Here is a 27,772-nt window from a genome sequence, read left to right as displayed (position 1 = left end):
TTACTAGAACTTGGCTTTTCTTTTTTGTATGTTCTTTCTTAATCTATCCTTCTATTCTCTTATTGTCAGTTACTGTGCAAGAACTGCTATATGCCAGACAGTGCCAGGCCCCAGGAACATGAAAACAAAGGAGAAATGGTTTGTGCCCACAGATGTTCACAACTGTAGCACAAGAGTAAGAATTATAAACAGTTAATTACAATTCAGTATGGCATGTGCTGTAATGGAAGTGCATGTGAAATATTATAGGTGTTAAGCAGGCAATGTATATTTCAGGAAAAGATTAAAATACCAGGTTTAAAAAGGATTGAATGTATAATTGCCTTTTTTGTAGATCAAGAATAGTAAAATACAGTAATCTCATAAGTTCCACCCAAATCCTAGTAAGATAGGCCATTTCTTGGAACCACTATCTAAAAGAAATAACATTTTAGCATTGTCAAATTTTCTAGTGTTGTATAATCTCCTTATGTAGACTAGATGGTTTATCATATTGTCTTTACCTGTACTTTTTAAAATTATGAAATAGTTATAAACTATACCATTATTTGACTTTTCTGGTGAGCTTCCAGTTTTCTTCTTTTTGGGTATTTATAGCAAGAATTTGGATAAAACTGTTTCTTGGGCAGTTAGAAATAAAATACCACTTTAAAATGCCCAGTTAGTTTATTGATAACCTTAATCCATATCCAAAGAACCACTTTCAAAATAAAACCAAAAAAGTCCTTGAACTTCAGTTATACACTTCAGAAATATAATCACCCTACCATTTTTACAGTTAGGTTTTATATGACAGAAAGAAAACAGGGAAGTGTACATATGGGGGGAGATTCTCCTGTCAAAATAGAGAAGTAATTGCATCTCTTTAGAATGTATTGTGGAGAAGGCAATGGCACCCCACTCCAGTACTCTTGCCTGGAAAATCCCATGGATGGAGGAGCCTGGTAGGCTGTAGTCCATAGGGTTGGGAAGAGTCGGACAGGACTGAGCGACTTCACTTTCACTTTTCACTTTCATGCATTGGAGAAGGAAATGGCATCCCACTCCAGCATTCTTGCCTGGAGAATCCTAGGGATGGCGGAGCTTGGAAAATCCCAGGGACTGCGGAGCCTGGAGAATCCTGGGGATGGCGGAGCCTGGTGGGCTGCCATCTATGGGGTCGCACAGAGTAGGACATGACTGTAGTGACTTAGCAGCAGCAGAATATATTGATTTGTATTACCCTTGAGAGTTATATTCTATTGATCTTGTGGCATCAATTGTTTATAGGCAGTGGAATTATACATTTGAAATGTAGCATTGAGATTATGTGTGGGAAAACATTCTTTTAAGTTATCCAGCATTTGAGGAAATGTTCAGTGTTGTCACACTGAAGAATTTTTAAACATTCATTCCTTTCCTACCTTCCTTATCAGGACTTTGTGAATTCACCTGTAAATGAAGTTGGCAAGAGTAGTTTGGTTAAATACAGAAGAGAATAGCCACTCAAGATGCCAAGTTCTTGTTTAGCACAAAGTTAAAAGCACATGTAGTTACACAAGGACTTGAGGAAGATTTATCATTATTGATTTTATTCACTCTGACTTTACCCTTTCTCTCTGTTTCCTTCTGTAACCATTCAGGGTGTGTTATCCACTTTCAGACATCACTTAACTTTAATACTTTGACTTCCTCTTTAGTCCAGGCGCTGTGCTTGGTCCCAGGGTGCTCAGATGAGAGAGGCTCAGCCCCTTCTCAAGCTGCTTAGTTTCTAGTAAAGGGAGATAATTAGATAAGCCAATAAGAGCTGTGAAGTTTTCACAGCCAGAGATTTGTTCTCTTATTCCACAAGTGTTTATTGTTCTACGGTGTGACCAGGCAATAAATTATGCCAACTCAGTTTATTTCTCTAATTTAATCCTGAGAACAAAGCTGCTAGTAACATTATGATTCTTATTTTACAAAGGAAAAAAAAAAATTGTACTTGAAGAGGTTAAGTGACTTGTGGCCAAAAAGTGGCAAAACCTGTACCTGAACCTGTGTTGTTTGATACCTTTACGGAGCCTAGAGAGGGGTTGGCTAGGGTTGACTCCTGTGTTTCCAGCTGAAGTGTGTCTCATGTGGTATGTTTCTGGCAAAGTGGCAACATCGTTTTAGGAATATGTATTACTCTGTATAAATGTAGGGAGTGGATTAGAGGAAGGAGACTGAAGCAGGAAGGCAAATTAGTAGATTATTACTTTAGTGCAAGGGAAAGGTAGTAAGAGGCTAATTAAGATAGTATCTGTGAGGATAGATACAAGAGACATTAAGGAGTAATAGATTGGATGTAGGAGACTTAGAGGAAAAAGATATATTCCAGATGATTGTTTTCTGGCTTGGATAATTGGCTAAGTAGTGTGATAAGAATTGAGACGGGAACCCTGGATGTTCCTATTGCTTCTCTCCTGTTAGTCCTTTCTGTTATACATTGATGTCTCAACACGTAAACATACATACTGAATTGTTTCTTATTTAATTGCTCCCCCTGGTGGCTCAGACGGTAAAGAATCTGCCTGCATGCAGCAGACCCAGATTCGATCTCTGGTTCTAGAAGATCCCCTGGAGAAGGGCACAGCAACCCACTCCAGTATTGTTGCCTGGAGAATTCCATGCACAGGGGAGCCTTGTGGGCTACAGTCCAAAGGGTAGCAAAGAACTGGACACAAATGAAGCAACTTTCACTTTCACCTTTTAAGTCAGTTGCAGAGCCAGAGACGACTGAGCAACCAAACAAAAATAAGTCAGTTTAGGTCAGGTTATACTGTAGTAACAAACAATCCCCAAATCTCACTGGTTTAAAATTAATGTTTATTCCTTGCTCTAGCTACATCCTGGTGAGATCTGTACATCTGCTCCATTATCATTTTCATTTAGGGATAGAGGATAAAGGAACAGCCTCTTTCTGAGAAGCATGGTAGAGGGAAAAGAGTGACAATGAATTATGTGCTAGTTCTTAAAGCTTCTACCTAGAAGTGGCATATATCACTTCACCATTTTATTAGCCAGAGCGAGTGATATAGCCAAGCCTGATGTCCACATGGTAAAGCATCAACCTTTCACCGAGTGCTTAGAAACAGTAACACAATCTACTACAGCCTCTGTGCTTTATCTAGGAATTGCTATAAACACCTGTGCTTGTGTAATAAACTTATCCATCCTCCTCCTGGCAGAAAACACAAAAATAAACATCAGTTCAGTTGCTCAGTTGTATCCAACTCTTTGCAACCCCATGGACTGCAGCACGCCAGGCTTCCCTGTCCATCACCAGCTCCCTGAACTTGCTATTTCTGTCGAATCTTGGTGATGCCATCCAACCATTTCATCCTCTGTCATCCCCTTCTTGCCTTCAATCTTCCCCAGCATCAGGGTCTTTTCCAATGAGTTGGCTCTTTGCATCAGGTGGCCGAAGTATTGGAGCTTCAGCATCAGTCCTTCCAGTGAGTACTCAGGGTTGATTTCCCTTAGGACTGACTGGTTTGATCTTCTTGCTGTCCAAGGGACTCTCAAGAGTCTTCTCCCTCACCACAATATGAAACCATTAATTCTTTGGTACTCTGCCTTCTTTATGGTCCAACTCTCACATCCCTCCATGACCACTGGTAAAACCATAGCTTTGACTATATGGACCTTTGTTGGCAAAGTGATGTTTTTGCTTTTTAGTAGGCTGTCTAGGTGTGTTATAGCTTTCTATTAAGTGTGGCAGATCCTAAGTCTAGCTGATAGTGTAAGACTGTTTCTTCCAGGCCAGATTCTCTAAGGTGGGAATGTGGGAAGGGAGGAAATGAATGGCTGCTTCATTATTTCAGATAATTTTCTTAGTTGGTTTTCTCGTTGTTCCTGGAAGAGAATCATCTCAATCAATAACACTCAACATGTCCATCCCTTCTCTTACTTTTTGGCGAATCATCTTGCTCCTTATTTCATTACAGAAACAGAAGTAGTGGGAGAACTTTCTCATTTCCCCACCACGAAATCTACTTATCTACATCTGAATTCATCTTCTAGCGAAGACAACCCCCCCACTCTCTTCTCTGATCCTCACTTTCTTACACTCATTACCAAGCTGTTAGCTACCTTACTCTTGTTGCTCACTTCACACCTGGCATATTATCCTTCTTGCTGTTTCAAGGACAGGTAAAGCTCATTCGTCTTTCAAGCCTCTGCACTTGGGGTTGCCTCAGCTTGAAACTTTCTTCTCTGAGATATTCTTAGTAACCATTCCTCCTCTTAGTAGCCATTCAATTCCTTATTCAAGTGTCATCTTGTCAGAGAGGCTACCACACTGCTTAAATAATGGCCTCCATCCCTACTGATGGTACATACCCAAATGACCTGGGGACAGGACCTTAGAGAAGGAAATAGCAACCCACCAGAGTATTCTTGCCTGGGAAGTCCCATGGACAGAGGAGCTATAGTCCTCCTCCTGAGTATAGTCCATGAGGTCACAGAAGAGTTGGACACAACTTAGCAGCTAAACGACAACAAATGCTAGGACTGGCTCCCCTCAAAAAAGCAAACAAAAAAACAAAACTCATTCAGTATGTCTAATATGATTTGCTCACATTTTTTTTTTAATTTTTATTTTTGCTTTATTTTACTTTACAATACTGTATTGGTTTTGCCATACATTGACATGAATCCGCCACGGGTGTACATGAGTTCCCAATCCTGAACCCACCTCCCACCTCCCACCCCATATCATCTCTCTGGATCATCCCCGTGCACCAGCCCCAAGCATCCTGTATCCTGTATCGAACATAGACTGGTGATTCGTTTCTTACATGATAGTATACATGTTTCAGTGCCATTCTCCCAAATCATCCCACCCTCTCCCTCTCCCACAGAGTCCAAAAGTCCATTGTATACATCTGTGTCTTTTTTGCTATATCGCATAGAGGGTTATCATTACCATCTTTCTAAATTCCATATATATGTGTTAGTATACTGTATTTGTGTTTTTCTTCCTGGCTTACTTCACTCTGTATAATCGGCTCCAGTGGAGATTCCTTAAAAAATTGCAAATAGAAAAGCTCACAGTTTTTGAAGCTAGTTAATTAGTGATGAAAATATACATTACTTAATGTTTTCACAGTGTTGGGAGCATCAGAAAATAAAATTAAACAAGTTTAAAAAGCAAGTTTGGAACTAACTTATCTGTCCTTTTCAGGCTCAGATTTTGTAGAAGACAATGGGCACTCTACTCTAGGGAGTTAGAGGGTTTCTTCTCCCCACCAAAGTCACTTTTTCTACAAGTTCTACAATTTTAAGAATGATTACTTTAGTGTTTCATCAGCATTAATCTTCTAAGCAAGTGGATTTTGCTCTGTTTTGTTAGCCTTATTGAATCTTAGCATTTATTTAAGCTTGTCTTTTTAAGAGTAGACATGATAGAAAGTCTTCAGTAAAGACTTACTTTGAAGAAGAATCTCACAATTCACTACAATTCTTTCCTTTTTTGCCAATTTTGATATGTTAGAAAAATTTGACCTCTCCTCCTTCCTTAGTTTTTGTTAGATATTGCTATGCCATGTGTATCAGTTTGTTCAATGTAAGTGTGCATTTATATTGATTTCAATGTGTGTACTATATAAATGCACCTCTGTGAGTGTTAAGGGCTTTCCTTGTGGCTCAGATAGTAAAGAATCTGCCTACAATGCAGGAGACCGGGGTTTGATCCTTGGGTTGGAAAGATCTCCTGGAGAATAGAATGGCAACCCACTCTAGTATTCTTAATTGGAGAATTCCTTGGACAGAGGAGCCTAGTAGGCTTATAGTCCATGGGATTGCAAAGAGTTGGACACGACTGAGCAACTAACACTTTCACTTTCATGTGAGTGTTAAACCTTAAATAGGTTTCCCAGTATTACTTTGAAGTATAGCTTCAGTGGCTTAATGTCAGATTTTTAATGTAATTTTCTATTTGATTTATTTTTTAGTAAGTCAATAAATATAGTAAGCCTGTTTCTTCCAGGGCTGCTAATAGGGTAGGTCCTTTCAGGTGGGAATATAGACAGGAAGGAAGTGAATATAAGCCTATCTTCTACTTCATTTTTTTGTTAAAGGTTCTTAATACATTTTTATGGTATCACTAATTGAAAATTTTATAATGTCAGCACAGTTTGCTTTCCATTTTAAAATTTATATTGTTGATTTAGCTGCTTCTTTAAAGATTTATCTTGTTTAAACAGTCTTGAGTTTATTATATGATAGTAGATAGGATTCTGTTCCTACTGAAAAGTACTTTTCTTATGGTCAAAGGCAGTTATTAAATTGGCATGCAAGCTTAAGTATTAAATCCTTTCTTTTTAATTTGTGTTTTCAATTTGTTCTAGAAATTCATTAGATCAAAGGTATATATGTACTCAACAGATAGGAAGTTAGATTTGTTCTTTGCTGTATATTTGATTTTCTTGATCCTAAGAAAATGTTTTCTTAACTTCAAAAGTTATATAATGACTTCCTGCCAATTTCTTTTTCCTTTTAGATAAGCATTTACCTTTTTATCAATGATTTTATTAATCATTACAGATTAATAGAAAATTTCTGGATGTGCTTATTTGTTCACAGTATTGACAGTAACTTGAAATGTCTTAAAGTTGGGCTTTATGTAAGGGAGTTAAAACGAAAAACCCTTGGCTGGACTTCAAAGAGTTCAGAAAGATAGTCATGTAGGCCTCATACAAAGACTTGAGTGTTATAGTCTCTATTTTATATCCTTGCTGCTCTTTGGTAAGATTCAGTTTTAGATACAATTTGTATGTACTTGCCTAGTCATGTAGGAAAAAAGATCTATGGCTGACCTGTGAAAGCATATTTGTGATAGAAGGTGAGAATGTCTAATCCTGATGCTTCTGGAGAATAGCCCGGAATTTGAAGGCCAGGATAACATTGCAGAGTTATCACCAGTATTAATTACTTGACTTTATGCTCATCATTATACTCTTAGGTAGGATTTATCAGTGTCCTAGGGAAGTTTTGAAAAATTAGGATTTTTTTTGTTTGTTTTAAGGATACTATATGGTATGCAATGGATTTTGTAACAAAATGTGTTTACGCTTTAGTAAATATTTAAGTCTCTGCTCACAGTTTTTTAGTAAATTAGTGATAAAAATGTCACTTAATGTTTTTCTATGTATTGAAAGTATAGATGAATAAAGGTAAAAAGATTAAAAACAGGTTTAAATATAGATTATTTGTCTTTTTCTTTTTTTTTAATAATCTCTTTGGGATCCTTTATTGAGATTTCTACTCTTTGATTCATCAGCTATGCAGTATCCTTTTTTTTTCTTTTTTTTTTTAAATTTTACTTTAATTTACTTTACAATACTGTATTGGTTTTGCCATACATCAACATGAATCTGCCACGGATGTACACGTCTTCCCAATCCTGAACCCCCCTCCCATCTCCCTCCCCATACCATCTCTCTGGGTCATCCCAGTGCACCAGCCCCAAGCATCCTGTATCCTGCATCAAACATTTGTCTTTTTCAATGTTAGGCTCAGATGTTTGCAGAAGACAGTGGTTACTGTAGAGAGACAAAGTGAGAAGAACCCTTCTCCCAGCCAAGCTAACGTTGTTTCTAAGCTGTGCCACTGAATAGCAACAGTTTGCACTAGGAAGAAAGAGACATAACACCTGCTATAGTACTTACACACAGCCTTCGACAAAACACCTGGGACCTTGGCCTTTAGAGTGGGGCTGCAGTCTAAGGATGGTTCAATGCAGTATCACTGCTTTGGGTCTTTGGTGCTAGAGCCATAAAATGGAGAATGTTAGAATTACCTTAATTCGTGGAGTTAAGTAATAGCCTTTTACCACGTGTAAAAGCTCCTACTAACTCAAGGTACTTTTCATAAAATACTGATAAAATGACTGTTCCACCACAAAAAGCACATAAGGCATATTTGCATATGAGAAGATTAATTTGTTCTTTTAAAAAGTTTTTAAAGTAACATTTTAAGAATGTTTGTAATGTATGTATTTTTGAGTTACTCTTTTATTTATAGCACTATTACTGTTGAAGTTTAATATAGATGAACATCTGGCATCTAAACCGGGTTAAAACAAAGTGCAAGCAATTAAAGCAACTATAAAGCTATAAATCTAATATGAAATGAGATTATGCCAAAGGGATTTACCTCATCTGGGCCCTTTAATGTTGAAAAACTCCCAGTTTCTAGGTAGCACAATTGCCTAGCCTTAGTATATTATTGCATGCTACAGCATTACTTTTTTGCTACACATTAGTCAATTTCTGCTTAGGTCAACTTTTTGTTATTGTTGTTAGATTTGCATTGTTTTATTCTTAGGATGGAAAGAAACTCATAAATCAAACTATAATACACTGGACATGAACCTTGAACTAGAAGGAATACTTAATTAAGCATATTCTGTTGACCAAATCTAGAGCATTGCATACCTATTAAATCTTAAAGAGGAAGAAATAATAGATGGCTAAGTAGAGAGAGATTGATGGGACAGAATACAGCACCCAGAAATAGATTCATACAAATATAGTTTTCTGATTTCTGACAAAGGTACAAAGACAATTTGAGAAATGGTAGTCTTTTCAACAAATGGTAATAGAACAGAGTTCCATATGCTCCAAAAGTGAATCTTGACACATACACACATTTAAATAGGAATTAACTCAAAATGAATCATAAAACTAAATGTAAAACTTCTAATCTTCTGAAAGAAAACAAAGAAGAAAAGCCCATATGAACTTGGATTTGATAATGAGTTTTTAAGATACAAAAAACATGAAATACACTAATAAGTTTGAATACTTTGGCTCTGCAGAAAATGCTATTAAGGGCATAAAAAGACAAGCCATAGACTGGGAAGCAATATTTCCAAATTACATTTCTGATAAAAAACCATGTATCCAGAGTATATAAAGAACTCTTAAAACTCAACAGTAAGAAAACAAAGCAATTTAAGAAATGGACAAAAGATCTGAACAGACTTCACCAAAGATATATGAGGCAAAAATGTATGAAAATGTACAGTATGTGTATCCTTGCTGAGATGGACAACTATTGTAACTGAAAAAGAATTTGAAATTTTCTGTTTTGTTACTTCATATTTTAGTATACAGTGAATATGGAGCTAGAAGAAAACAAAGAGTACTGCTTATTTGTTTTTAAATCTTATTTGTTTTAAAGTAAATCAAATACTTCTTCTGACAAGGAACCTAGAGCTTAGATTTTAATGCTGGCTCTTATTTTTGTATTTTACAATAAATGTTGATGTTGCCCACCTAACCACTAGAGCAGAGTTGTATTGCAAAGAGAGCAGGAAAAGAATGGTGAGGCTAGAGAGTTTTCCAGTCTTCCCTCAATTGTATTTGCGAAGTTTAACTTACTCAGAATTACTCTCCCAAGTAAGGACAATCTAAGATTTAAACACAGATAATGTTTAACTCAACTGCCATATTATACCTCCCCTGAGATGAGGTATAAAGAATGAGCTGTTAGAATGATGGATCTTGTAGATGGTCTATCAAGGTATAGGTAAGAGTTTGCTGTTCTGATAAATATGGAAACGCGTGTAAACGTGGATGCACATCTGCATGAATTAACCATACAAAATGGAAGAGAATTAGACTAGGGTCATGTCAAGATCTCCCTTAGACAGTGGAGAATAGTGTACACTGAGAAAGGGACATAGTCAGGTTTTTGTCTTAGACTACTGTGGTAGTAATATGGAAAATACAGTGGAGAAAGCCAGAATTAGAGGTTGAGGAAACTAACCAGGAGACTGCTTTACTAGACCAAGTCCAAGTGAGATATGATGAAAGCCTGATATAAGACAATGTTCTGTTTGCTAAGTAATTTGCGTTAAAAACAGTTTTTCGTACATCTACAGTATGCATGTGGTAGGTATAAAACTAAAGAAAGATACTCCCTTGTCACAAGCTCTGAGCTGATATATATATATAGCCATGAACTATAAAACACAATGAACTCAGTATAAAACAGAGGTCCAGAGAAAGTACAGTAGCCTCATGGAGGAGGGAGAGATTAATTCTGACTTAGGGGTCAGGAAGTCTGCGTGTATGTAAAGTAGATAGCATTAATACCAGTCCTTGAAGAAGGGGTAGAGTTTGAATAAGAGGAAATGGGTGGGAAAGGACATTTCCAGTAGAGGAAACTTAGAAAAGTACAGAGTGTATTTGAGGAACAATCTGTTGTGTCTAGAGGAGAGGATATAGTTGGAAATAAAGCTGGAAAGATAGTTTGGGATAGATGAGGTACCTTCCAGGACAGTAAAGTAGAAATATAACTCATTTTTGCTTGACTTTTGTATTAATTCAAATGTACAGATAAGCCATAGATCAACTTCTTTTTTTCAACCAAAGTATATCAGTTTGAAAGATTCAAGGTTAGGTAAATTTTGGATTTCTACATTTTTGGAAAAGAGAGTTTGGTGAGACTACTATAGCTGGTAGTCAGGTTTATTTTACTTTTTATAATTGGAAAATGAGTGCCTGTAGTAAATGAGGTCACAGTTTAAGGAGAGAGATGAATCTGCCTAATGGCAAGACGAAAACAAGTTTTATTTCTGGCACTGTGCTAAAAATTTTATTTATTCAAATAAAATTCATTATTCAATGAAAGTTCTGGTTGTTTAGTCACTAAGTCATGTCCAACTCTTTTGCTAGCCCAATGACTGTACTCCACCAAGCTCCTCAGTCCATGGGGTTCCCCAGGCAAGAATACTGGAGTAGGTTACCATTTCCTCCAGGGGATCTTCCCAACCCAGGGGTCGAACCTGCATCTCCTCCTGGTATATCCTTTACCATTAAGCCGGCAGAGAGCTTCCCTCTGTGTATTCCCTCTGTGTATTTCTTGGCAGAATAACAGCTGCATTCTAGACTGAAAATGTCTTTAATTTCCGCAGAATTCCAAATGATCAAAGCATCCTCAGAATCATTTGAAATATGGTATCAAATATAGATAGGAATTCCCTGGTGGCCAGTGGTAAAGGATCTGCCTGCCAATTCAGGAGATGAAGATTCAGTCTCTGGGTCGGGAAGATCCCCTGGAGAAGGGAAAGGCTACCCACGCCAGTATTCTGGCCTAGGGAATCCCGTGGACCATATATAGTCCATGGGGTTGCAAAGAGTCTGGCACGATGAGTGACTTTCATTTCACTTCACTCCCCGCCACCAGAGAACCCATATTGAAAGTTACTCAAATTTAATGCCAATTTAAACAATGCTGAATTGCTTTGTTTACTCTAAGTGAGATCTGAACAAGTCAACTTTTCTGAATCTGTTCTTCACCTGTAAAATGTGATTAGTACCTGCCCTCCCTGTCTCAGTAGAATTGTGGTCAGATCAGATGAAATATTGCATGTGACACTACTTTTAAAACATGATGCTATTGATGGCTCATGACTGTAGAGTTTAAAGTGATTTTGCTACCTCACAATCCAACCCTTTCTTTAATGAGCATAGGACAGCTCACCTTTTGGTACTCCTTCCAACCATGGCATATTTTAAAATAAAATGAAAAATTAATTTTTCAGGCAATCGACAATTATTATTAGGCATGGATGGCAGCCAGTGTAGTGTTGAAGGGGATGTATGTGTTTAAGGGGTATGACACCAACAGAGTAGAAGAGATCCGTGGGGACCAGGTAGAGAGACAAGCCAAGACTGCCTAGAAAGAAAATTAGTCACTGCTGTTCTTCATAGACGTCCTGGTTGTCCAGCCTCCTACATCCCTCTGTTGACTACCGAGCATGTACTCTGCATCACATGCGATTATTGCCTAATTCATGCTCTGTAAACGATGAGCACATGAAATTACTTAAGAAAGTAATACATTGAAAAGTACCAAATGCTATAGACAGAGTACTCTGAATACATAGAAAATCCCAAGTAAAATATTGTTAAGTCAGATGAAGTTAATTAGTTTTCCTGAAGGTGTGTTTTAAGGCCATTTATTTATATTGCCAATAGTCAGAACCTAAACTGCAGTAAGTGGATTGTAGGAGTAATTTTGCTAGTAAAAGAAATCTTCTAAGATAATGTGTTTTACTGAAATTGTTAATTACTATTTTTATTTCATTTGTTTCATTTTGAATGTTTATAAAAATGGAAGTATTATTTTTGAGAACATCCTGTTTATAATAAAAACTTAATGACAACTTCATAAAACAAAAATAGCATGTGTCTACAAATGTGATTATGGACTTGTTCACTTAAGGAAGCAAATTTAGAAGATAAAATTCTAACTTTAGCTAGTATATGCAACTGTTTTATTTTAGAAAGATAAGTGTCCTTGCAATTATGACATTTATTACTTAGGAAAACATGTTGCTTTATTTTTTCCTTCCATGTGACTTTTAATATAGCACTTACAGAAACACTTCAAATCTAACTAAATAAAACAAACATAAAATGTCACTTTTTAAAATGAAATATTGTTAATAAACTTTTCCTGTCTAACACTTACCGTTGAGATTCTCCTTGAGTATTTATAATATTAGAACTTCTGTATGCCAAGAGTTTTAAGATACAGCTTAAGAGTTTTAAAATGTAATTTTTTCCTTTTTTAAATTTCATTTTATATACATTCAACTCATTTATGAAGGGAGTATTTTTATGGAGTGACATTACTTGATTTTGTGCATTTGACATTATAGCAAATGATTAAGTAGGACTACTGAATACAATTTTGCCCATTGTAACCTGAAAAAGAGGACTTAGCCAGAGAGTGTGAACATGGGCTGGAATCTGGCTGGAGCTCCACTTCAAGCCTTGTGCACTGGTGAGGGGCCACATGGACTCCAGAAAATAGGTGCCTTTTTGTAATCTCTCAGCTGAAAAAATATGTGTATTTTGTAGGAGATTTTCCAGAGAGAATATGCATAAAGGTGTTCTATGTGCTGGCCTGTGGATAAATTTAAGAAGTAAAAGAAAATGAGCAGATAGATATGGTGGTAGTTTTCCTGATAGTTACTCGAGCATAGTAGCCTAGATGTGGCAGATTTTTAGTGACAGGTAAAGCAACTGGGAGATTGTAAATTGCAATGGGAAGAACTCTGGGAAGCAGTTTTGGAAATCAGGTGCTAGTCCTTGCTCAACTTTTTCCTAGCTGTTTGATCTTTGGTGTCTTTTCTTGAAAATGAAGGGCTTGAACTTCATTCTACCTTCAAGGATGCATCCAGATTTCAACTTCTGTGAAAGTTGTATCCGGAGCATGGTAAGCAAGGAGAAGTTGAAACTGAGAAATTTTCAAATTGTCACGTTTCATATGTGATTAAAAGTCTTTGCGATACCTATTTACATGATCTATAATATAAAATAGTTTTGAAATCAAGTAGCTTTCTGTTTTCCTTCTTTTACTTACTTTCTATTTAATCTGCTTGTTCTTCTTTTTCTTCTTGTCCTTTGTTGTTGTTCTTGTCTTATGTGTGTGTGTTTTCTTTTTCTTAAGCTTCATTCTTCTGGAAGCTGAGATAGTTGATTTTGGAATTTTTTTTCTATTATGAATACTTAAAGCTTTAATGTTCCCTCTAAGCACGGCCTTCTCTGGATCTCACCGATTTTAACATATTGTTATGATTGTCAGTTTCATCAGCTATCAACTTGGGTAGGCTATAGACCGTTTAGTTCAGTCGCTCAGTCGTGTCCAACTCTTTGTGACCCCATGAACCGCAGCATGCCAGGCCTCCCTGTCCATCACCAACTCCCGAAGTCTACCCAAACCCATGTCCATTGAGTCGGTGATGCCATCCAGCCATCTCATTCTCTGTCAGCCCCTTCTCCTCCTACCCTCAATCTTTCCCAGCATCAGGGTCTTTTCCAGTGAGTCAGCTCTTTGCATCAGATGGCCAAAATATTGGAGTTCCAGCTTCAGCATCAGTCCTTCCAGTGAACACCCAGGATTGATCTCCTTTAGGATGGACTGGTTGGATCTCCTTGCAGTCCAAGGGACTCTCAAGAGTCTTCTCCAACACCACAGTTCAAAAGCATCAATTCTTCGGCCCTCAGCTTTCTCTATAGTCCAACTCTCACATCCATACATGACCACTGGAAAAACCATAGCCTTGACAGATGGACCTTTGTTGGCAAAGTAATGTCTCTACTTTTTAATATGCAGTCTAAGTTGGCCATAACTTTCCTTACAAGGAGTAAGCGTCTTTTAATTTCATGGCTGCAGTCACCATCTGCAGTGATTTTGGAGCCCCCAAATATAAAGTCAGCCACTGTTTCCAATTGGTGTTGTTGTGAAGGTATTCTGTAGATACTATTAAAATCAGTAATCAGTGATTTAAGGCAGATTATCCAAGATAGTCTGGGAATCTTAATTCAATCAGTCGAAAAGCTGAGGAGCAGAGCTGAGGCTTCCCTGAAGAAGAAATTCTACTGGTTCTATTTCTCTGGTTAAACCTAGTACTTTAGTTGCTTAGTTATGTCTGACTCTTTGCGACCCCATGGGCTCCTCTGTCCATGGGATTCTCAAGGCAAGAATACTGGAATGGGTTGCCATTCCCTTCTCCAAGGGATCTTCCTGACCCAGGGATCAAATCCAGGTCTCCCGCATCACAGGCAGATTCTTTACTGTCTCAGCCACCAGGGAAGACTGGTTAAACCTGGACTGATACAATTGTGCTTTCAATTTCATTCAGTTCATAATACTTCCTAATTTCCCTTGTGGTTTCTTTTTTGACCTATGGGTCATTTAGAAGTGTGCTGTTTATTGTCCAAATATCTGGGAATTTTCCAGATATTTTTCTGTTACTGATGTCTAAATTGATTTCATTGTGGTCAGAGGACATATTCTGTAAGATTTCAGTTCCTTAACATTTATTGAGGCTTGGTTTTTGGTCCAGTGTTTGGCTTATGTTCCATGTGAACTTGAATATATATCCTGCTGTGGTTGTTTGGAATGTTCTATAAATGACCCCAAGATTTTTGATGGGACCTTAGATGCATTTTAATGTTTGAGTTATACCTGGTAGCTTATAAATTTCATTGGCTGATCAGATTTTTGAAAATTATCCTATTTCTAAAAAACTAAAAGATGGAGTAATAAGTTCTGACTTTCTACTTCATTGCTGCTGCTAAGTCACTTCAGTCATGTCCGACTCTGTGTGACCCCATAGATGGCAGCCCACCAGGCTCCCCTGTCCCTGGGATTCTCCAGGCAAGAACACTGGAGTGGGTTGCCATTTCCTTCCCCAATGCATGAAAGTGAAGTCGCTCAGTCATGTCTGACTCTTCGCGACCCCATGGACTGCGGCCCACCCGGCTCCTCCATCCATGGGATTTTCTAGGCAAGATAGTTATTTCAATTAATAAGTTAATAGTTATTTTAACTGCAGTTCTTACTACTTGATTATTTGCAGTAGTTCATAATATAAGACAACTGTTAGTTTCATGTCTTTGCTTTCAATTTAGTCTTATATAATACTTTTATAATACTTAGAAATCTTTCTCAGCTTCTTCTTGATTATCAAAGAATAAATTTTTAGTTGATAAATTTTCTTGGATTTGTCCTACTTAATTTTTTCAAAACAGTGTGTGTGTCGCGTGTGTGTGGTAATTTTGTTGCTGTACCCTTTGGAGCAAGTTTTTCCTATCTTTAAGAAAGCATTATTACCCCGGGTTAAAATGGTCTTTTGAGTTTTCAGTGTTTTTCTTAAACTCAATGAAAGAAAATAGAAAGTTTTAAAAGAGCAAGTCTTTGGATCCTTTCCTTAGAAGATCCCCAGTATTACTTCTTGAAATTATATGCTTATTATTTGTGATTAATCTACGATTGATGTGTATAAATTATACATTTATGTATGAGTGGGAAAATGCATTAGATAACCTATGTAAGCCTCAGTGAATGAAGAAGACTGCTTAGATTTGAGACTTGGAAAATGGCCTAAGAAGCCATCTTATCTAGAATCTCACCCAGCCCCAGAATTCATTTTACTGGAATTTATTCCATGTCATAAAGTGTTATACCATGTGTGTGTGGGATTTATTTTTCCATGTTGTTCCTTTTCCCATTACTATTAGCAATTAAAGCTTGACTATAAAAAAGATACTCATTTGTGCGAATTGAAATGCATGATATTATAGTGGGAAGAGTATTGCTTTATAGTCAGACAGACCCAGGTGAGAATATCAGTGGTGCCATTTTTTAATTTAGTGTCTTTGGATGAATTATTTAATCTGAGCCTCAGTTTCTTCATTTTCAAATAGGAATTAAAATACCTTTTTTACCAGATTATTATATGATGAGGTAAATCAGTAAGCAGTCAGTAAATCATAGTTATTAAAATTGCATCAGTTATAATAGTTTCTTTTTCTGTTTTCAAGAAACTTTGTACTTAGAATGATATTCTCTAATATATTTTCAGAACCTTTTGAGTGATTCTTTCTGAATGCTGTTCATTTTACTGTTTAGTTTCTTAATTTAAGAAGACACTAATAATGTATAGTACATTTTAAAATAGCTAGGATGAGTCATTTATACTACTTTTTTTTTTCCTACTAAGAAGCATATAATCTCCTGTCTCAATAGTTCTAAGCCAAATGTTCACAGCACCTAAATAGAATTATGTAAGTTTAAAACTGGAGGATCCACGAAAGTGAAAGTTGCTCAGCGGTGTCCAATACTTGCGACCCCATGGAATTCTCCAGGCCAGGATACTGGAGTGGGCCAGCTGTTCCCTTCTCCAGGGGACCTTCCCAACCCAGGGATTGAACCCAGGTCTCCCATATTGCAGGAAGATTCTTTACCAGCTGAGCCACCAGGGAACCCCAAGAATACTGGAGTGAGTAACTATCCCTTCTCCAGCGGATCTTTCTGACCCAGGAATTGAACCAGGGTCTCCTGCGTTGCAGGCGGATTCTTTATCAGCTGAGCTACAATTCTGCTTCCTCATTTAGCAGATAAAGCTTTGAGAGGTTAAGTGACTAGATTGAGATCATTTGTTATGGACAACCTAAGCAGTTTCAGTGAGTCTGAATGTCAGTGTGGCATACTTTGTCATGTGCTTCCCTCTGGAAGCTTCCAAACCACTCTCCAGTCTACTAAAACATGTGAAATTCTGGAAGCAGCTCTTAAATTTCACATTATTTTTCCTCTACTCCCTAAATAGTACACACAAGCAAAAGCCAGGAAACCACCTAAGGAACTAGTCACAACTTCTACCAGTGGCATCTTGTGTGTAATAAATTATTCAGCCATTGTGAAAGAATGAGTGAATATTAAATCTATGAGTTAGGCAAGTGATAATCCCAAGTGATGGTGTCAAATGAAAATGTGATTTTCAGTACTCTGATGTTTAAGATAAATTTGATTACAAAAGAATAATTAAACTGTTAATATGACTAAGAAAATTACCTTTCTTGATTTGGGTTTTCTAAAAACTTGCCTCACCTGTACCTTTTATGGCTCATATGTTTCATTCTTTTTTTGTTAGATTATTTGTTGGGTCCAGGAAATTCAGTCAGTTTCCAGTTTTAGAATTATTGGCTCAATGTCAGGGTGCTCACTGATTCGTAAATGGATCATATTTGTAATCTTTTTGTTTTTTTATTTAGAATTGAAGAAAATTTTCCTATAGAAGCAGGCTATAACTTGTAATTGGTTTTTCTTAATTTGGGATCTATTGGAATGCCACTAGGGAAACAAAGATGTTAAGAGATAAATATGTAACTTTGCATACATATGCATTAGTGTGTATGTGCAAAATCTAGGAAGTGCCTTTAGAACTACATGTAAGGTGCATATACACAATTGCTAAATATATCCTGACAATAATTTCAATGGCAGGTCTGCGGAAGGAGAATCATTTTAATCAGTTTATTCACCTATTTTTTGTTAAAATCTATTTAGCATCTGATGTCTTTATGGCATATTTTAAGAAGTTTATATCTCAGCTAGATCTTCAGAGATGGATAGGATTTGAACATATGGTATATTTCACTATGTTATGCTTGTATAAGTATTTGCCTTACTTTATAAATATGGTCTGTTTGTCAGTCACACATTTAATTTTGTGTTTTTTCAAATATTCAGGAGAGCTTGTATAGTTTTGCTGGCCGTTTGACCCTCATAGCTTTCTTAATTACTATTACTACTTTCTGCTTAGAACACTACTTTTATTTTAATGCTGAATAACAATTTCTTGAGTTACAGAGTTACAGTTGCTAAGATTATTTTCATGTTTGTGGTCCGTACATGCTCTTCCCTATAGGGAAGTAGAGAATCATCCTTCACAAAACAAAACTCTAGAAGTTGGGTAGTAAATATAGGAGCAGCCAAGGGCTATTGTTTTCCCTCTATCCCATAACATGTACATGGATACACACAAACTCACACATATAGAATAGTGACAGTATAGCTTTGTGTAGAAGTTCTCAACTTTTAGTCTTAGAATCCTTTATATTCTTAAAAATTTATTGAGGACCACAAGGAGCTTAATATTCATTAATATAAATTTAAAATAGCAATAGTCAACTTCATTTTATTTTAACATAAATAACACATGTTAGGGAAAAAAAAAAGCCTATTTCCCTAAATTAAAAAAAAAAATTTAGTTAGAAAAGTAGAATTGTTTTACATTTTTACAAATCTGTTTAATGACTGGCTCAATAGAGGGCAGCTGGATTCCCATATCTACTTCTTTAATGAGTCTCTTGTGTGTTGTTTTGGTTAAATTATAGGAGGAAAATATGTTCTCACACAGATATATGCTTTGAGTAGAGATGAGTATTTAATAGCCCTTTCAGTTTTTTCTAGGTTAATGTGAAACCAATAAATCATAATCTACTATACTTTAAAACCCATTGGTTTAATTTGCACCTTGAATGGATTTTTTACCATGCATGATTTTTTTATTATTTTGCATTGATCATTTGGAAAGTGTTGATCCAGTTAGTCAATGCAGATCTACCAATGTTGATACAGTTTGCCATGCAATTTTTAAAAAAAATCACATTCATTAATATCATCACTGATCTCCAGAGTCTCCCAGTGTAGTGATAGTGTGGTTCTGAGTTTTCTAAAATTCAATTTCCTTCCCTTGAAAACTCAGAGTTTATCATTGTCAACAAATTTACCATTTTCAGTCCTTTTCCTTGAAGTAAAAGTATCGCTTTGTTCCCAGATCAGAATAACCAGTTTGTCTGTTGTTCATTCAAATAAAAGTGGTGTATTATTTGAAAAAACAAAACTGTTTTACCTCACAATTCAAATAATTGCATGTTTTTCCTCAGAACAGCTACATTTCTGTATGCAGAAAAAGTGCTTTATGCAATACTTCAGTTTCATCACATAAAATATTGTGCTCAAGGGTTGAAGTTTCATAACATTAATAATTTTTACTGCTTCATCAAGGGTATTCACAAGTGAAACTGGTTTAAAAAGTGTTTTCTCCACTGTGAGTTCCTGACAGTGACAAATATTACAGTGACTTATACCCTAGTGCTGCCACTGCCTGATTCATGTCATAGTTCCAGCAGTTTTACCTACAGTCACTTTTGTACCATCAGTACAGCAGATGTCAACACATTGGAAAGGGAAAATCACATCTTAATAGCATTACTAAAATAGTTTTGAGGTCACAGACTCTTGAAATGGTTTTATAGCTTTTCAGGGTCTGTGAACCATAGTTTGAGGACTGCTCATGGAGTGGTTTTAAGGTATTGTGCACACTCAGTTGCATTTGGCTCTGCCTAGCCATGAGATCTAGACTCTAGAGCAAATAATTACTTCAGCTTTATTTGTAAAGTGAATTTATAATAGTGTGATATATGGTTTGTGGGAGGGTATGAGTTAATATATATAAGCTTTTAGACCACTGCCTGGCATAGAGTAAGCCTATGGGTTTGCAAATTATATTTTTATATTTTACAGATTTAGATAGGTATTCCATTAATTCTGGATATTTGGAAACTCCGGGTTCATCTCACTGCTTTCAAATCCGCTCATACTTAAACCAAATAGGTGATACATTTTAGTTCTGAAGATGCTCAGGGACAGTTCTTTATGTATTTTTTTGACATTGCTTCAATTTGAAGAGTGTTCTTTGGATTGTTTGATAGCAGTCAAGGAGTAAATGCTTCCATTTATGTGCTGTAAGTGGATTCTCTTATTTATCAGTTGATCAGTGTGTGCTTTTGAGATGATTCCTTTTGCATCTTAAGTGGCCTTAAGAGGTATTTTCAGTGGTAGTAAAGGGGTTGGTGAATTGTTTTGGCCTTCAGTGTTAAACGATAGCACAACTCGGCTAGTCTCGTAGTTAAACAACCATTTGTATTGCTTTATGTAGGCTTTTGCTTTCAGTTCATATATTCTTTGCAACTTGAATTTACTTGAAAGTTGTTAGCTCTGTGACATACTCGGAGTTTTGATTCTCTCTTTCCTATGGCCTTCACTCAGAGCTTTGTACTAAGAGGCTAATTGTCATCTTTGCTACACAGTGTAGGAGGAAAATGTTGAGTCTCTCAACAAAGTTAGTCTTTGCTTAATTTAAATTCATCATATATCCAGAATATACAAGCTATTGATAGCCTGTCTTTTACACTTGCTATAACTTCTGATTAAATGTAAAATTAGCTTAACTGTATTTTTGAGGCTAACAGGACCCTTTATGCTAATGATCAGTCACATCGAATGAAATTATTCTGTTAGAATAGTAAATAACAGTTACATGAATATGTTTAGTATCGCTAAACATGAGATGGAGGAAAATCAATGGTGAATTTTGGGGGGAACCAACCTCAAAATTTGCTCCTTGCCATTTTTTAAAGGAAAACATATTGTATCATTTATATTCAAATTCTAAAGAAAGTAAAACCCAATTATTTCTTTGAAAATTTTCGATATTTATTGAATTTCATCTGTTTACATAAGAGTAATAAGTACAATTTTTTCTGTCATCTTTATAACCAGAAACAAACGTCTGTTCTTTTCTTATTCGAACTTTAAATGAACTCTTCTATAAAGCTCTATTACGTCTCCTCTTACTAACTCAGTATTCTTCTACATATCATAACACAAAGGAACTTTCTATTTAAACAAGGCAACTTTGATGTAATTTGCTAAGACCCTACAAAAGGTCTGGAATACTTTTATATTTTGTTTTAACCTCATGTTTATAATTTGGTTTTTGGCATTCTATGAAACGCCTTTCACTCTAAGTTAGACTAGATGATAATCACTCTTCTCAGTCTGGCCAAAAGGTAATACTCAATGCAGTGACACATTCAAAAGGAAAATGGAGAGATTTCCAAGCATTTATATCTTAGTTTGATTTTTACTGATGTGTGCCCTTTTTTGTATTTTCTGCTGTTTGCTTTGATTGAAATTAAAGTTTCTTCGTAAACTCCAAGGACACATATGTATTCTATACCTAGGGTCCAAAAGTTTCCCAGTCATATGCTTATACTATGCTTCAAGACTTGTGTACACCTAAGCTCTTAATCCTTTCCCCTGAGCCATCTCCAAAAGCAAGCTTCATATTTGGTGAAGCAAGAATTGTTTCTAAAGATTGTCCTTGGATTCAGATGTAGAACAGGAAAAGAGTTTGCAATTCTGGGAGTTCCCCAGGCTCCCACCGCCAAAACAACTGACAGTTTCTGGAGCCTGCATATGTCCCCCTCTTAACAGTACAGAGACACTCTTTTAAAACCTGAATTAACAAAACAGAAATGGAGAACATTGTAATAAATGTACAATTTCTTATGGTTTTTAGATTTACAAGTAATTTTATTTATTTTGATAAATAAAACACTACTCTTTCAGACACGTAAATAGTAGAATGAAGAAACTTTTCTAACAGTAGGATATTTCCACTCAACTTCTTTAGTGTATATTAACCTTGTGTCTTTGACTAGTAGACATCTTCCAATATTATAATTTAAGAATTTACTTTTCATAAAATTCCTGAATAAATGAATAGCAGTTTTCTATGTAAAGTCTAAATCACATTTTTTAAAGGATTATAGGCTAAATCTGTGTTCCTCCTTCCCATTTACATGCTTGTCCATAAAAAAGACATCATACTGGCTATGGATATCTTGTGCATTCAGAGTCTGTAGATTGCTGAATGTTTGGCAAAGATAATTATATGCTTTGGCTTGGGATTTGGAAACAGTAAACTTTTCCACTTTCCATTATGTAAATTAGCAGTGGAAATAGCTGTATATTTCTCTATGATGTTATCTTGCTAAATATAGGTAAGGCAGATTCATTTCTATTAGAAGGAATAGTTTGCCATAAACTGATGGTTCAGTTTTTGGTATAAGTTAGATTTTATATTAACATTTTTCATTGTATAGGAGTATCTTTCAATAATTTATTTTTTCTTCTAAACTTCAATGGATTTTTAGCCTCTAGCAAAATTAATCAGACTTCTCTCATGACTTGTTTTATAGGATATCTTTATATTATTTATTTATTGAAGTATAGTTGATTTATAATATGCAGTTTCATGTGTATAGCATAGTGATTATTTTTGCAGATTATACCCCATTATAGGTTATTACAAGATAATGGCAGTAATTCTCTGTGCTATACAGTATATCCTATTTTTTTTAAAATCATATGAATACAATATATTTGCATTCAGAAAAACATTATCCCAATTCAAGAATTTCTAATAGCCTATGGTTATCCTTACGATTGAAGAGGCTCCTATTTAAAATTAGACATTCAACAATATTCAGTTTTAACAGAGATTGCAATTTTACAGATATTATAGTATTACACTTTTAACAGATATTTATCTTTATGCCCCAAATCTAGTTTTTATATAGAAAATAAAAAATTAAGAACCTATTTAAAATTAGGCATTCAACAATATTCACTTTTAACAGATATTATAATTTTACAGATATTATAGTATTACACTTTTAACAGATATTTATCTTTGTGCCCCGAATCTAGTTTTTATATAGAAGATAAAAATTAAGAACCTTATAGTAGAGAGGAAACTTAAAATTCGTAACAGGTCAGTATAAAACAGTGTCACTGATAAAATTCAGTTTTGATGTAGTCATTCAACAACTAGTTCAGGATCCACTACAGTGTACTTAGGCTTTGACCTTCCGGGGCTTAGAGAGGGCCAGAGCAGACAGCTCAGACATTGTATGCCCTGCCTAAAATTAAAGATTTAAGTTTTTGAAACTAGACTGCAGACATTGTTTGAATTTTATTTATTTTTCTGCTAATGTCCTTTTCTGTTACCAGGTCCAGTCTAAAATCCCATAGTGCATTTAGTTCTGTGTCTCCTCAGCCTCCTCCAGTTTTAAAGAGTTCTTTTACCTCATTTTGTCTTTCATAACCTTGACACTTCTGAAGGATTCTGTCAGGTGGAGTGTATGCTCCTCGGTTCTTTGTCTCCTCACAGCAAAGATTTGGAGTGACGGACATGAAAGCCCCCTCGGCGTGTCACAGCTCTCGGGTCTTGGGCAGACCGTGTCACAGCTCTCTGGTCTCGAACAGACCATGTTATAGCTCTTAGACAAATCAGTGTTACAGCTCAGTGTTACAGCTCTATTTTATTTAGAAGATAGCAGGAAAATCCATCTTGAGGCATGAGGGCACATCGATCCAAAGACATGAAGAGAAGAGCGCCCCAGCACATGGGAGAGAGAGAGAGAACCCTTTGGCTCCTCTTTTTATGTTTTTTTCTTCCCCCTGGGCCTGCCCTATGCAAATTGGGCTTAGTCAGGAGTGCTGTTCTACCTAAAGTCCTCACTCTGGTCCGCAGACTTTCCTTTGACCTTTCTCTGTTCTATTTTTGTGGGCCCTTCTCTTCCGTGTCTTTTAGCCACCACCATTTTGGACTCCTTTTCCCTATTCTAACTACCTAACAGTTCTGATCAACTATTTTGTGATGCCCCTCACTGTGGGTTTGTTTGATGTTTTCTCATAAGTAGGCAGAGAGTATCAAAAAATGTCATATTAGGAGTACAGAATACCCATAGATCTTTTTATTGATGATACTATCTATCCCTAACTATTTCATCAAGGTGGTATGGCCCAGGTTTTCTATTATAAAATTACTATTTTTCCTTTGTGATTAAAAAATATATTGGGGGCACCCTTTGGGACTGCATAATTTTTTAAAAAATTTTAATGAGAGAGACCATTGTGTTCTTTTTTTCTTGTTTTTGACTCTGTTTTTAACTGGAGGATAATTGTTTTACAGTGTTGTGTTGGTTTCTGCCATATATCAACATGAATTCACTGTATTCTTGCCTAAGGAAAAAAAATTTGTTTTGTCCTGATATATGTTGCTTCTGGATCTCTTATTTCTTGTGAGCTTATCTTAATTCTTGATACTGTTGAAATGTGGACAACCAAACCCAAACAAAAATTTAAAACTTGCCAGCTTAATTTTGATGAAAATAGAGAGTAAATTACCTTATTAAGTATTTCCTTCTTGAGTTAAGCAAACTAGTTTATAAATTATATCCTATATCCAGTTTAACAAATATTTGAATACTGCGTTCAAATTAATTATTTAATTATCATATTTAAGGCATTCAACTGAGAGTATATTATTCTTATCGATTTATGATAGTGGAATCTGGTGAACCTTGAGCAAAGGACTTAAGCTGAAAATTGCTGAGGTACCATTTTGTTTCAAAATGCTTATAAATCCTCCGCTTTTGAAGTAATCTAATGTCCTTGGTGGCTCTAGAAGACAATGGACCGGAAGGAGAAAAGAAGTGAATCTGAGACAGCCAGGCACAAATAGCACAGATTGCTTGCTGTAGGCCTGCATTGCATTGTGTGGCATGTTCTATTTTTAGGTTTCACTTAACTGTTATGTTTTTACTTTCATTCAATTGCTAATCAAGAGTTTCCTCTGTGAAGATGTTTTTGCTATTCTTGGAACCACATGGAGTTTTCCCCTTTAATACTGTTTGCTGTGGTCCCAGACATGTGACCTTTAAAAAAAAAAAAGAAAAGGCAAATCATCTTACTTTTAGTATGTGGTTAGAAGTAGGTTGCCCATTCACATCAAGCCTAATTTGATGTGAGTTAGTACTAACCTTTGACAAAATCCATGGTTTAAAATTTAGACTAGAAAGAGACCATAAATCTTACTGTTTAAATCACCGAAAAGGGTAACTGTACTATTTGTAACATTTCTCCAGTCTTCTGTTCCCAAATCTGTTATTCTGTGATGTAAAGCCTTGGTTGCTTTTCACTACTTTTAAATTTGTTTGCAGAAGGTGGAGCCCAGAAAATGTGCCCATCATTGAATATTCTAAGTTTAGCTAAGGAAAAGCAAGGCTGCTGTAATGTTCCTATTCTAAAAAAGTTGTATTTATCTGAGTTACAGGACTGGTTTACATAAATGAGAAACTAAGATTTTCCATACACCAGGAAAAGTTTCAAAAGGATGGCTTTTGTGCTTGCCACTTCACCCCCACCAAATGTTACAAACAAATACTCATGTCTGCAGTGGGCCATTTGTGGGTGTACTTAATTGCAGTTCTCAAGTCATTCAAGCTCAAGACTTTTCCAGGTAAAAATGAGAAAGTCTCAGAAAATTCGTCTTTCCTCTGCACTTTTGGAATGAGGTTTAGCTTTAAGGTTTACAATTTTTTTTAATTAAATTTTTTTGTTTACATAGAAGTAGATATATCAGAGGCTCACTTTATTTCAGGAGGGAATTCTAATACCTTTGGAGTAAAACAGCACCATTATAATTTCTGTCATATGTAACTACATTTTTGATTGTTGGGACTGGTATTTTAGAGATGTTAAAATCTTCAATAGCTTACTTTATTTTTGTTAACTTTTAAAAAGAACTTTGTACACTGATAAGTTTTTAATGTGACTCCGTTGCTTACTTTGGCTACTGAACTGCCAAATTTGGTTTCAGAACTCAGGAGAAGATTTTAATCAGTCTCCTTTTCATAAGGAAACCAGAAAAGATTTCAGTGAAGTCGTGTTTAATGTTAGTCTTATCTGTTACTATATAGCAAAACAGCTTGTGCTTAGACCAATAAGAGAGAAATCCAGGCTTAACAAAATCCATTTTACCACTCTTTTTACCATGTTGGACATTGAAAAAAAAAAAACACAGAAACCCCGAAAACTGCTCACAAGGATCTTTCTTATTTAGTTTTACAACTTTACAACTTATTTAGTGTGTAATTTTGCTGAACTTGTTCCAAAATATAAAATCTAAAGTAGTTGTTGCCGGTTCTAGGAACTCTTCCCTTCAAAGTATTTTTGAAGTTGAAAACTTTTAATAGTATTTCCTTTGGAAGACATTTTTAATGTCAAAAGACATTTTCTGTTTCTTTTGAGGTGTCATTTCTAAAAAGTTGAAGTGTCTCTCAAAAAGCACCTTACTATATTTTTCCTAGAGATTCCTGAATTATATACATTTTGTTTCCTGAGTAGGAGTACTGTCTGTTCTAGAAGGACTATTTTCAATTAATCAAATGATCATTCTTTGTAGTTATTATTGATCATGTAATTGATTTATTCCTGAGTAATATAAGTAACATTACTTATTTAGTCAAAGCTGTCTTAGTTTTTCTCTAAATTAAGTACAGTGTTTTGGGTGGGTTTTAGATTGACAGGAGGTTATCTATATACATACATGTGTGCTTTTTAGCTTTAGTTCCTAATTTAATTAACCAAAGATCCAGTATCTCATCAGAAGTAAAGTCAGGGCAAAAGCAGATGTAACATATCTGAGCATAGCTTCTTTTAGTTCATAATAGGAATCAGCAGTTGCTAATAACGAATTACATGCAAGGTAGTATCCTTGAATTAGGAAAAGTTCATTTATTTCTATGTCACTACCCTTTTAGATTCACTCTTCTAAAAGAACTAACGATCTGGGAGCTATTCCATTTTCATCACTATTCCAGAACTTAAACTGACCATCTGTGGGCTTCCTTTTAAGGGAATGTTTATAATTACCAGACTCCTGGTTCTTGAACCAAACTCAGTGTCAGCAAGGACATTTTCTCATTCAGAGGGCGAAATCAGAGTTAATACACAGGTGTCCTCTGTCTCTTTACTTACAAGTGTTCTGGAAAGCCCACTTCCCCCTAAGTATTAAACCTGAAATTTATAACTTTGGATCTTAGAATAACCTAGTAAGCTCTTGATTTTTTGCATCAAAGAAAAGGAATAGAACTATACTAATCTAAATGGACCAAATTTATACAATAGTTTGTTTCGGTTTAGAATTTCTTTTATACTCAGATTTGATGTGCCTAGGGTATTTTTGAAAAATAATGATTCATATTATGAAAACTTGACTCAAGAAGAAAAGAAGCTACCTGGTCTCTTCTTCAATAGGAAAATAACCTTTCAAAACAATGCAAGATGGCACCATAAAAGAAAAAACTATTTCTCACACACCTCTGACACCAAATGTGTGGTTTTCCACAGCAAGCAATTCTCCACCAACACTAACTAGGTGTCCTACAATTTAATTCAGTTCTGCTACTTAATACCTCGACTTAGCACACATTCCACAGGTTTCATATATGCTTACTCCCCAACTTCCGTCTTGCCCAGTCATGTCTTATGCTGTGCCTTTTTACACTAAAGTCCCACAAGACTGTTCCCCATTTCAGATACTAGTTGCAAGCTGTGGGTTTGAAGATGACCCACAGTGAATCCAACTTCATTACAAATCTGATGCTGCTGCTGCTGCTAAGTCGCTTCAGTTGTGTCTGACTCTGTGCGATCCCATAGACAGCAGCCCACTAGGCTCCCCCGTCCCTGGGATTCTCCAGGC

The 27,772-nt window shown here is 35.8% G+C and overlaps 1 protein-coding gene across 11 annotated transcripts in view; it reads left to right on the top strand.

The window, feature by feature from the left end:
• Positions 1–27,772, top strand: part of CWC27 (CWC27 spliceosome associated cyclophilin) — a 273,447-nt gene that overhangs the window by 67,248 nt on the left and 178,427 nt on the right. Inside the window, exon 11 of one of the 11 annotated variants that reach the window (XM_027980054.3) lies at positions 70–24,965. The exons of the other annotated variants lie outside the window; for them this stretch is intronic. Within the exon in view, the coding sequence (XP_027835855.2) occupies positions 70–196 (127 nt within the window). The 3' untranslated portion in view covers positions 197–24,965. Of the gene's footprint in view, positions 1–69; positions 24,966–27,772 lie in introns of those variants that run through there. 11 annotated transcript variants of the gene reach the window in all.

This window comes from Ovis aries, chromosome 16 (assembly GCF_016772045.2).
Source record: "Ovis aries strain OAR_USU_Benz2616 breed Rambouillet chromosome 16, ARS-UI_Ramb_v3.0, whole genome shotgun sequence".
In the NCBI taxonomy this organism is placed as follows: Eukaryota; Metazoa; Chordata; class Mammalia; order Artiodactyla; family Bovidae; genus Ovis; species Ovis aries.
Note: the sequence above shows the minus strand (reverse complement) of the source record. Positions and strands in the feature narration are given on the sequence as shown.